We start from the raw sequence: 12,961 nt of genomic DNA, 5'->3' as shown, positions 1-12,961 counted from the left end.
CCCTATAACCTCATCACTACTAACTGCTGTAACCTCCTCCAACCTTTTTCTGCTTTAAGACCCTCCTATAGCCTATTTCACTATCCATCTTCTGTAGCTTGGGGTCAAAATTTGCCAGGTAACACTTACGTGAAGCACCTTGAAACGTTTTACTGCATTAAAAGCACGATATAAATGCAAGTTATAGTTGTATTTTTAAAAATCCATAACGTACAAGAATATTTTTTAACTTTTTTGATCAAAAAAACTAACGTGAGATAAATGGTGATTGTGGATAGTACAATCACTTTATTTACCAAACATTCATATTGAAGCTAAAAGTTTGACTTTGACTTTCACTTGACAGAACAGAGTACTTGTATTTGTGTATGACTCCATTTTAAAGCTGCAATCACTGGGATCAAGTATAAAGCTCATTTTAAATGCTGTTATTCATCAAATACTCATGTCATCTTTTCTCGCTATAGGAGACTGTATGGTGATGTAACAGAAATATCCAGCACCAGCCAACATCAGGCTTCGTCACAGGACCTGAGTCCTGTCAGTAAATCCGAGCAAACCTTTACCAAAGAGGAGTTTCTGAAGCTGATGCTACCAGACAGCCCTCCTTTGGAGCAGAGAAGGAGGAAGGTTAGCCTTCTCTTTAGTTTATGCACCTGTCAGGGTTAATTCATGAGACACATCCACTGATATTTTTAACAAAACTCTAACTGACAGAGCAAAATTCTGAACAATATTAGGTAAAACAGTGAGCGCTCTTTTACACAAACATTCCCAGAGTGGCATCCTGACTGCACTCCAGCATTTCAGAACAATCAGCTCCACAATATGGATGACAGCTCTTCCTGTTACATTCACTATATGCATTGCATAAGCACCTAAAATGTAAATCTATTTTCACTTACCACCAAGATGTTTGTGTACTAAGTATAGTTCACCACTTATAAAAAAATAACAGTTATTGTGTTGAGCAGTGTGACTACAGTTAGATGCCTTGAGTAGGTTGAAGAGGGATGAACTGCTGTACAAACCTACTTCCTACCCAATGCCTGTCTGGCCTGCAGGTTCTCTGCCGTGCTTCTCCCATCTGAATTCAGTAAAGCAGTTTACGAGGAAATCTGCAAAGAACTGCAAATTGTAAACAAACAAAAACAACAGATTGTATAAGTGGGGCAGTTTAGCAACAGTTTGTATTTAAATAATGCCTTTAACGTAGTTAGATGTCCCACGGCACTTTGTAGGAATGAAATCAGACACAAGAAAATGGGATTGAATACCTGGAATCATTTGAACAGGTGACCAAAAGTTTGATCAGAGAAGTTTGAAGGAGCATCATAACGAGAGAGAGAGAGAGGTGGAGGGATTTAGGGAAGTGTTTTCAGAGCTTAGGGCCTAAAAGCTGAATGCACAGTGGGACAAAGGATGTGGGGGAAACACAAAAAACTCCAAGTGTCAAAATAGTCTGAACACAGGTATGTTTTTTGGGCAAGTTTGGCACTGTAGTCATACCACAATCTGTCAGTTTTCTTGACAGCAGGGGGGGGTGGGAGTGGAGCCCAGGGAAATGGGCTTCAGAGTGCTCGGGTGCCAATGTGCCAGACACCCCAATCTCCCACAGACCTACACACCACCCCCCACCCTCCGCAATCATTGACGGCCTGTTCTCACCCACACACCAACACGGGTCGCCAACATCTGAGCATCAGGACCCTCCCATGGTCCCTTGTGAACCCTGTACGTCCCCCACACCACACCCCCCCATCTTGCATAGCCCCCCTCCGCATTCCCTCCTTTTGTGGCTCTCCCTGCACCTCCCCTTACACCCTTTTATTTAGCACATCAAAAAATTTAGCACCTTCCCTTGCAGAGCCCCCACTACAACCCCCCCCCTAATATCAGGCATTGTTGAGTCGGGATCCAATGTAGGTCAAAAGACACCAGAGGTAATGGATGAACAAACAATCCTGGGAGAGAAATAGCAGTGAAGTGAGCTTAAAACATTAACTGTGTTTCTCCCTCCACAAATGCTGTCAGACCTGCTGAGTTTATCCAGCATTTTCTGTTTTTATTATTGGTGATCAAGAATGCTTCAAGTTAGGTTTCAGGCAGTAGTTTTAACTTCGTTCTAATTTTTTTAATGTGCTAAATAGAAAGGGTGCTGAATAGACGAGATAACTGCATTGCAACTGTATTATGTGACTACGTGAAATTTGTGTCCCACGTTTAATACATTTGTTCTAGAATAGTTCCACTGTCTCCATCCTGGGCTACACATATTGAATGCATAAGACATTTTGTTGTCTAGGAAGGCTATTCACATACTCAAAATTAAACAGAAAAGCCTGGAAATACTTAGCAGAAGCTGTAGAGAGAGAAACAGTTAATGTTTCAGTCTGAGAACTTGCATTAGACTAGAAAAAGTTAGCGATGAACACCTATTGGATAAAAGTGAAATTTGAAGTTTTTTCTGCATTAAATGTCCTTGTGCTATACACAATGTCCTGCCATTGGATGGGGAGATAGCACATTCTCAGATCTTTTGAACCTTAACTGAGTGTTTTGGTTAGGTAACAGAGAAGGATGCTGAAGCTAATGTGATTGATGAAGTGTAGATGGGCTCCAAAAGGCTTTTGATAAAGTATCATATAACAGGCTATCCAGCAAAGTTGAGGCCAATGAAATAAAAAGGGACAGTAACAGCATAGATGGGAGGTTGGCTGAATGACAAGAAATCAAAAGTAGTGATTAACATATTCAGGGACTGGGGGTAAGTATACAATGGGGTTCTTCAGGAGTCAGTACTAGAATCAAAGCTTTTTGTGATATATAATAGTGACCTAGTTTTGAGCGTAAAGGGGGCAATTTCCAAATTTGCAACATGGGCGCATTGAGAATGGTGAGGAGGATAGTGATAGATTTCAAGAGGACATAGACAGGTGGTGGAATGGGTACCAATATGTGGCAAATAAAATTGAATGTAGCGAACTGGACAGTGGTACAGTTCTGTAGGAAAAACTAAAGGCAATATAAGATAAAGGTTATAGAGAGAGACCTGAGGGCATATATGCATAAATCGTTGAAGGTGGCAAAACTGGTTGAGAAATGGTTTAAAAGGACATGTGGGTTCCTGGGCTTTATAAATGAACACATGGAGTACAAAAACACCAAGGAATTTATGATAAACCTTCTGAAACACTCGTTCAGCTTCAATTTGAATTGTGTCCATTTCTAGGCTCCCCACAGGGTGCAGAAAGATTTATGAGAATGGTTCCAGGGATGAGAGACTCCAAATATAGGGAAAGATTGGAGAAGCTAGGGTTGTTTTCTTTGAAGAAGAAAAGATTGAGAGTTTTTTTGATAGAGATGTTCAAAGTCATCTGGGGTCTAGGCAGAGTAGATGGAGAGAAGCTTCCCATTGGTGAAAGGGTTAAGAACCATATTAGATGAACTCAGATATGTCAGAAGGTTGTGAGACTCGTGGAGATTATAGAGATAGGGAGGAGCAAGAAAGACCATGGAAAGACATGTAAACAAGGATAAGAATTTTATAATTTATTGCTTGACCAGGAACCAGTATGAGTCAGTGAGCACAAACAGGACTTGACACAAGTAAGGACATGTAATAATAAAATAATAAATAAAATGACAGTATTTTGCAAAACTATCCCTGTCCAGAATATACATTGGCCCTAAAATGGAGGTAATCAATATTGCACTTATAATGATACCTGCACCCTTCCTGTACAATCACAGTGCATTTCCATATCTTAAGGATGGGAAATCAACCCGAAGGAGAATTCATTATTTAAGACCACTAGTCCACTAATACAGACAACCATGAAAGACATGCACTTAAAAAACAATCATAATGATTTATATCAGGTCCCTCCCTGAGGTGAATGCAGATGAGACTAGACAGACCCACATCACTTGTCACTGGGACTACCCTGTGGACACGTTTCAAATATTAACATGGATGTACAATATATATATTACTTGTCTATACTCAACACATTTTTGTACATAAATAGAATAAATCTATCTTCTTCAAAACTGTAGGACAGACAGAAGACTAAAAATTTTGTAATCTCCTCAGTGTTGAATCATATCCCCTCTAAGGCTACATTTTTCCAAAGCTAAACGCACAACTCCTCAAGTCTATCCTGATAGTTACAAGTCCTCAGAGTGGATATAATTTTGGAAACCTTTCTACCTAGCCTTCTCCAGGACTTCTAAAACTACCATATGTGAGGACTGAAATGAGATACAATTCTCCTATGTATGACCATGCCAAAGCCGTGTACAGCCTAATTAGAATATTCTTAATTTTAAATTATATTTTCCACCAACACAACCTTAAAACCCCATTTGTTTTCTCAGTGACATTGATGTGGTCCTCAATATCCAGATTCTTCTCCTTTTCCGAAGCTTTTACTGGATAATTCTGAATGGTTCCATTACAGGCCTGTTTTTTAAGTGCATGTCTTTCATGGTTGTCTGTATTAGTGGACTAGTGGTCTTAAATAATGAATTCTCCTTCGGGTTGATTTCCCATCCTTAAGATATGGAAATGCACTGTGATTGTACATTACATCACATTAACAATGATGAACAGCAGTGGTCCCAACACAGAGTCCTGCAATAGTCCACTCGTGAGCTGGCTCCTTGGCCTTTGATAATGACCATTGCCTATGAGATGACAACCATTTGCCTATCTAGCAACCTGCTCCAATTGGCACCTATGTGCCAGTCTATCAAAAGCTATCTGGAAATTAAGATGCATAAATAACCTCTTCCAGATTGGCATCATTCACTAGTTTGGCACTTTGACAAGTAACTCAGCTAGGTTATCAAACATATTCATGCTGTAAAGCCATGTTGAGATTCTGTATTAACTGTCACATATCCTTTCTAATGGATTTCTACACCTTCCATAACAGTGACAGCTAATGGGCAAAGCATACAATTCCCAATGTCTGATTTTTTTTCTCCTTGATTATTGGGATCACTTGTGATTTCCTCCAGTTGAAAGAAAGTGCAAAGAAAGATGTTGCTTTTATGTGGTGTTTTTCCTAACTTTGAGACATTCCAAAGCAATTGCAGCCAATGAAATACTTCTGAAGGATAAACAATGGGGGCAATTTTACCAGCCCGCTGCACTGCTTTTGTCGTGCAGCAGGCCAGGAGATTCTAGCAGAGTCTGTTTTGCGGGCACCCCGCTGGGCACCACGGCCTCTGTGTGTCTCCCAGCACCGGGTTTCAGACGCTGTCAGCTCAACGCCAGAGCCCAGGGTGGGGAGGGGTGCCATCTGGGCATTGCCACCTTGGCAATGCCACCCAGGGGGTAAAGTGCCAATGCCCAGGGGGCATCTTAGCGCTGCCCATTGGGCATGGGGCAGGGCCTAATAGGGCAGTGCCTTATGAGGTCCAGGCCTCTGGGGGTGACCTATGGGGGTGAGGGGTCCCACTGCCACTCTGCACTTTGGGTTGATCAAGGCTGGCCATCGGAGGGGGGGGGGGGGGGGGGGGGGAGTCTGGTGGGTACAACTTGCCGGGTGGGGACGAGGCTGCCGGTGGAAGTGGGGGCACAGTGTGGGGGTTGCGGACTGGCCAGCGATTGAGCTGGCCAGCAATCAGGAGGCTGGCAGCCAGGAGTCATGGTGCATGCGCCAATATCAGCGCTGATAGATTGGCGCATGTGCAGTGGCCCACTCAGCGCTGTGCTGCCGGCCTCTCCTGCGGGAGTAGGCCCCACTGCCTGATTTTTTTTTTGACTGATTCACGGTGAGGCACTCTGCAGTGCACTGAGTGCGGGAGACTCATTTTGAAACTCCCACTGAAAAAAACTCCAGTTTTTACACAAATTTGACAGTTAGAATTTTTTGGGAGAATCGCCTCCAATGTTGTAATGAAGCTACCTATGTGTACACAACAAGTGGCCACAAACAGCAATGAGATCATGACCAAATAACCACTTTTGGTATTGGTTGAGGAATAAATCTTGGCCAGGACATGCTAAATTTGTGTTACATTCTCTGGCTGGGGTTTGAACCCACAATCTCTAATTCAGAGGAGTAGTGCTACCACTAAGCCACATCTAAACCCAATCCTCAGAGAGCTAGCTATTCAGTGTATAAACCAATAGGTCATATAATAAGTACCCTGTTTCCTTCAGCATGCTGGCAGAGGGACCTGGGTTCGGCTCCCAGCTTGGGTCACTATCTGCACGTTCTCCCCATGTCTGTAAAGGTTTCTTCCAGGTGCTTTGGTTTCCCCCCCCCCCCCTATTTTGAAAGATGCGCTGGTTAGGCGCAATGGCCATGCTAAACTCCCTCAGTGGACCTGAACAGGCGCCGGAGTGTGGCAAGTAGGGGATTTTCACAGTAATTTCATTGCAGTGTTAACGTAAGCCTATTTGTGACACTAATAAACTTTAAAACTTTAAGGTTTGAATAGCTCAATTCGAGCTGAGATCAGTTCTGCAATTCATAGAATCATTTGCAGCATCATCCCTAAACTGACACCTTAGCATTATCTTCAGTAGTGAAACTTAACATCATTACAAAAAGAATGAACTGAAAACAAATTGAAAACTGTGCACTCATGAAGAATACCATGGTTGAGTTTTGGCGAGGCGATGATACTGGGGAATTGTGATGGTTGTTAAGCAGAAATGGTCTGATACTGCCATCTGCACCATTTACATTCCACGTGGAGATGATTTAATAATTTTTCCTAATAGGCTTTTAACAATCACCAAACATAATTACACACAAAGGGGAATGACCTTGCAATTCTTCCCATACTCAACCAAAGTATAAATCAGCTGTTTTAATTTCTTATTACTGTTTGTTTTCTATAATAATTATACATAATTTGAAGAAGATAACCGGCTTTGAACATAATCACAAAAATTCAACACATTTCTGCTGAAAACCAAAAATTGTTCTGACTGCAGGAAAAAAACCCAGTGTAACATCTTCATGTAATATCTTCATGTACCACATGTGTTTCATTTTTTGGGTAGATAATTCTTATTTTGAAATAAAGAATATTGTTTAATTCCAGCATTTATTTTAGAACGTGAAGTTAATGCTATAATTCATAGAAATGGGTATCTTAGCACAATAGGCGACCATTCCTTTTTCTTGCCTGTACTGAATTTAAGCCCTCTTGGTAAGTGATCAAATTAGCATCGAACACCACTTGTGGCAAAGTATTCTCCATCCTGCTACCATGCAAAAGTGCCAATAATCGCTCAATCTAATTATGTAGTGTTTATCTTGAGATCAGGGCCTATTGTCATTCCTTTTGCTACCAAATAAACCTGTTGGACTTTAACCTGGTGTTGTTAAACTTCTTACTATTGTCATTCCTGCAGCCTTTTCTCACCTCACACCCTCTGTCCCTGTGCACACTTTATATCCCTATTTGCAAGCTGCCTGGAATAATAATCATTGGACAGCAGTTTACAGTCAGCAGGTAGATTCTCCACTGTCAGGAATGTCTATATGCAGCAGCAATACATTGCTAGTTTTAGCTGAGCTCTCACTCTGTTCACCAGCAGACCAAAATAACATGTTCTAGCTGCCATCAGAGGTCGTAGCAGCCATTCAACTTGAATTTGTGCAAGAGGCAGGAAATGGAGCTGCCTTGCAAGGTGGGGCTCCTGGTCTCAGATGCCACCTATGCCACCTTGTTTATCTGGGCAGTGCTGCCTTCAAGAGCACAGCTATGGGATGCAGACTATTGAAAAGAATATAGAAATCATAGAAGAAATCATAGAAACCCTACAGTGCAGAAGGAGGCCATTCGGCCCATCGAGTCTGCACCGACCACAATCCCACCCAGGCCCTACCCCCACATATTTACCCGCTAATCCCTCTAACCTACGCATCTCAGGATTCTAAGGGGCAATTTTTAACCTGGCCAGTCAACCTAACCCGCACATCTTTGGACTGTGGGATGAAACCGGAGCACCCGGAGGAAACCCACGCAGACACGAGGAGAATGTGCAAACTCCACACAGACAGTGACCCAAGCCGGGAATCGAACCCAGGTCCCTGGAGCTGTGAAGCAGCAGTGCTAACCATTGTGCTACCGTGCCGCCCTTTACAAAATATACTTTTGTAATTTGGTGCAGATTGCCAAAATGCTGGGATTGGCTTAGTATCACAAGAGAGCAAATCGTCCCTCTTAATGTCTTAAATTAAGGCCACTCCTGTGGCTGGTCTTATTAGTTAATGAAGCCATCAGGTGAGTAACTGGTGGTGGCAGGACTGAAAAGATACATGGACCTCACTGAAATATAACTTTTACTATCCAGTGACAGAAATGGGGAGGCTTGTTGTTGTGGGTCGGTGAGAAAACCCAACTGGTTCTTGGGGAAGAAGAATTAGTTCCTAACAGAAGGTAAAGACATAAAATGAGAATGGAAAAAGGCAGTAGCTAATTAAACATGCAAAAGGCAGTAAAGGTGGGACATAGATTGCTTTGAAGCATCGACAGCCAGTGCTGACACAGCTTTCTTTTTCTGCTCCGAATCTTTGATGTTTTGTTTCAAAATAAGGCTACACATCACATTCTGTTAATCAATGCAGAACGGCATGATATTAAAATAAAGTCATTTCATATTAAAATCAAGCAGGGCAAAGGATGATTTTTAATAAATACTGCCAGGACTGCTGCCCTCAAATTTTCCTGGGAGCCATCAATGTCATTAGATTTTAAAAGTCTTATTTGATTTTTACCAAGATTTCAGCAAGTGCGTAATGTATAATTAGGTACTCAAAACCTGCTATAAAAAATTAAGTTGAGCATTTCTCAGGATATGTAGGCAATTTGTCAATCGACACATCAACCGCCTCCCCTCTCCTCACCACTTCACCCCACCCCTTTGCAATTTTCAGATGTCAGTGGAAATTACCTTGCTCTTCGCGTATTGCAAAGGAGTTTGAAGGATGACAGTTCAATTTAAATAATGTGGTACATTGCTACTTACAGCCATCATAAAAGATACTTGGAAAGTTGGTGGTTGTTGCTAACTTACAATCTTTTGAAAGTTTTGGGGGGAAGATGTAACCCTATAAATGTTAAATATAAACAGAAGAAAAGTTTGGAAATACTCTGCAGATCATGCATCTTCTATGGAGAGAGAAACTCATTAACATTTCAGAGAAACAGTCTTGTCAGAACTGGAAGATGTTAGAAATTTAACAGCTCTTTTAAGTGAGTACACAGTCAAGGAAAAGGGGTGGGGAAAGGGAGAACATTTTTACTGGCACATTTTAAATGTCTACATTAATACAGATAGATGAATGAGCTTGTAATTAAAACAAAATAAACAGCTTTGCTTTCAATCCAATGCCATGCACAGCCCCAGGTGGCTTGCTTGGTAACTGCACCATCCAGACTGGTCAGCAGCTTCAATCCCTGGAGTATGACAAAGCTCATTTGTAGCAGCTGCAATGCAGAGCTGGTCCATGATGATGTTTACCTTCCACATGAAAAGTAGTCTTAACTACTGCCCTGTTCTCATACCCCTTTATTCTCCTTTCAGTCCATCTCCTTTCCATCGCATTTTTAAATGTTGACCTGCTCTCTGCTTCAATCACTAACCTTCACAATTCAGGATAGCAGTATGAATTCTACAATTGGTCTTGGTACCCCCAGATTGGGGAAAAGCTGAGGAGGATAGATGAGGTCATGGAAGCTGGAATGTGTGCGTTTATGGAATTCCAATAATGACTTATGATGCCCCACACAGTTGATATCCTACTACAGTCAAGTGTCAGCCTGAGTTACATGCTCCTAACTGTGGAGTGGGTCTTGAACCCCAAGCCTTCTGCTTCCAAGATGTAAGGCAAGCTGACCCTTAACCTCGGCAAACCATATCTCAGCACAAGTCAACAATTTCATCAAAGGTTATCAATGTAGAATCAAGCATCAGAACTGCCGCAAGACTTTGTATAAAGTAACTATTTTTAAAAATATAATCAAAATAATGCAGCACTCTTTTAATCCAACATTTGCATACCATTCCATTGCAATATGCAGTTCAAGAATGTAGGTTGAGTTTAATGCTGCTGTTTTGTCTTTTCTATATTATGAAGATTTCTGTTTCTGGAAATGTGTCACCAAGGAAGTCCTTGTATCGCACACTCTCTGATGAAAGCATATGCAGTAATCGGCGAGGCTCTTCATACAACAGCTCCCGAAGTTCAATGCTTGAACAAGCACTGCCAAACGACATCCTATTCAGCACCACCCCACCGTACCACTGCACTCTACCCCCTCGTGCTTCACTCAGTCCCTGTGCCACTGGCCTACGAAGTAAGTAAACAGTAACATTTATCCCTCTGATAATCACAGAATGTAAGCTATAAAGTCATGTTTCCCCTGCTGTGGACATTTTCCAGTGGTGGATGTGTACTCATTAAAACAGTAATCTAAACTCACTGCAGCTTTTATGAGGAGTTCTAGGCGATTGTAGATATATGTAGAGCAAATGCCACAAGTGTTTCTGAGCAGCAAGAAAGTGCATTTTATTGTGAAGATAGATTTGGTAGATTTTTAGATGATTTCTGATGGGACAACCCAATCTTGTAGTTCCAAGCTGGCACTCTCTTCCATTACTTGGAGCCTCCTGCTTCTGTGTTTGATCAGTCGTTCAACTCCTTTCAGAATAAGTATGAAATTTGTAGAATTTGCAAGAGGAGGAATGTCTTTCTGGTTTTCAGTTATGTTACCAGACAGTTTTCTTTGATAATCTTCTGATAATGTGGTGTGATTCACAGTACTTAGCAATTCACTTTGGCAAACGTATATTGCAAAAAGTGGAGAACGTCATCGATTTGCTTAGGAGATTCTTATTTTAAATTAATACAGTAACCAATGCAGTTAAAGTGGAACTTTTCAAACACAGTGGACTAAATGGTTAAATTGAAATCATTTTAGAAAACCTGTGGTGAAAAGAACGAAGCACACAATTTAGAGAGAATAGCTCCTGTCCAGCTGTGAGGGATAATTTGGGGAACAATGGGGAGGAGATTGGGCTTTCTGTCGTTTCCATTTTATTTTCTTTGGCCATAATATTTCCTGGTCTCTGCTGATTTGGATTCCAAGTCATTTATCCCATTGTTGCTAAACTTTAGAGAACAAAATAGGACTAATGATGGCACGTTCGTGCATTTTATCATTAAAATTAAGTTATTGGCACATTGGTGCATCACATTAAGTCTCTAGAATGGGACTAATTGGCATTGGTATATATAACATCTTTATCTTTACATTTAAATTATCCCTCTGATAATCACAGAATGTAAGTAGATCCACATTTATAATGTAAATGTCCAATGTAAGCTTGTCAGACTGTAATTGTACCCTTTCACCTGGGATGTGGCTGGAGCATCAGTACTGACAACAGGGAGTTTTTTTTAAAAAGAACATATGCCTCCAAACGAGCATCATGGCTTAGTGCCATTTCCTCATCCCCCTGCACATTGTTTCTATTTTAAGTAATCATCTAATGCCCTCTTGAATGCCTTGATTGAACCTGCCCCCACCACATTTCCATGTTGTGCATTCCAGACCTGATCGACTCACTGTGTGAAAAAGTTTTTTCTCACATAACATTTGCTTTTTTTGCAAATCTGTGCCCTCTTGTTCTTGATCCTTTTACAAGGAAAAACAGTATATCCCTATCTACTTTGTCCAGCCTCCTCGTGCTGTTGAACATTTCTATCAAATTTCCTTTCAGATACCTTCTCTCCAAGGAGAACAGTCCCAACCTCTTCAATCTATCCTCATAATTGAAGTTTCTCATCCTTGGAACCATTCTTGTAACGCTCTTCTGCACTCTCTCCAATGCGTTCATATCCTTCCTATAATGCGGTGCCCAGAACTGTACACAATACTCCAGCTGAGGTCTAGCTAGTATCTTGTATAAATTCAGCATAACCTCCTTGCTCTTGTACTCTATGCCCCTATTAATAAAGCTCAGAATACTATATGCTTTATTAACTGCTTTCTCCACCTTTCCTGCCATCTTCCATAATTTATCCACATATACACCAGGTCCCTCTGCTCCTGCGCCCCATTAAAATTCTACACCTTATTTTATTTTGTCTGTCCATGTTCTTCCTACCAAAGTTCATAACCTCACATTTCTCCACATTGAACCTTATTTACCACCTGACTGCCCACTCCACCAACTTCTCTATGTTCTTTGAAGTTCCATACTGTCCTCTTCACAGTTTACAATACTTCCAAGTTGTATCATCTGCAAACCTTGAAACTGTCCCCTGTGCACCAAGATCTTGATCATTAATATATATTGGGAAAAATAAGGATCCTGATACCAACCCCTGGCAAACACTACTACAAACCTTTCTCCAGTCTGAAAAATATCCATTAACTATTACCCTCTGCTTACCCTCTGCTTCCTATTATTGAGCCAATTTTGTATCCACGTTGCTAGTCCATTTTATTCCATGGACTATAACTTTTCTCACAAGTCTGTTGTATGGTACTATATTGGATAAAAGTCCAAGTACACCACATCAATAGCATTACCCTTATTGACCCTCTCTGTTACCTCCTCACAAAACTCTAGCAAGTTAGTTAAACACCATTTACCCTTTAGAAATCCATGCTAGCTCTTCCTAATCAGTCCACATTTTTCTAATTCTGTCTTGAATAATTGTTTTAAGAAACTTACCCACGATTGATGTTAAACTCACTGGCCAGTAATTGCTGCGGCTATCCTTATAACCTTTTTTGAACAAGGGCGTAACATTTAGAATTCTCCAGTTCTCTTGTACCTCCCCTGAGTCAAGAGAATACTGGAAGATTATGACCAGCATCCCCAAAATTTCCATTCTCACTTCCTTCAATATCCTTGATGTGAAGATGCCGGCGTTGGACTGGGGTGGGCACAGTAAGAAGTCTCACAACACCAAGT

General features: G+C 41.2%; 1 protein-coding gene across 2 annotated transcripts in view; it reads left to right on the top strand.

The window, feature by feature from the left end:
- Positions 1-12,961, top strand: part of LOC144493849 (signal-induced proliferation-associated 1-like protein 2) — a 490,731-nt gene that overhangs the window by 415,067 nt on the left and 62,703 nt on the right. For both annotated transcript variants that reach the window (XM_078213418.1, XM_078213417.1), the window contains 2 exons: positions 468-630; positions 10,113-10,332. In XM_078213418.1, coding sequence (XP_078069544.1) covers positions 468-630; positions 10,113-10,332 — 383 coding nt within the window. The remainder of the gene's footprint in view (positions 1-467; positions 631-10,112; positions 10,333-12,961) is intronic.

The sequence above is a fragment of the Mustelus asterias genome, chromosome 5 (assembly GCF_964213995.1).
Source record: "Mustelus asterias chromosome 5, sMusAst1.hap1.1, whole genome shotgun sequence".
NCBI lineage: Eukaryota > Metazoa > Chordata > Chondrichthyes > Carcharhiniformes > Triakidae > Mustelus > Mustelus asterias.
Note: the sequence above shows the minus strand (reverse complement) of the source record. Positions and strands in the feature narration are given on the sequence as shown.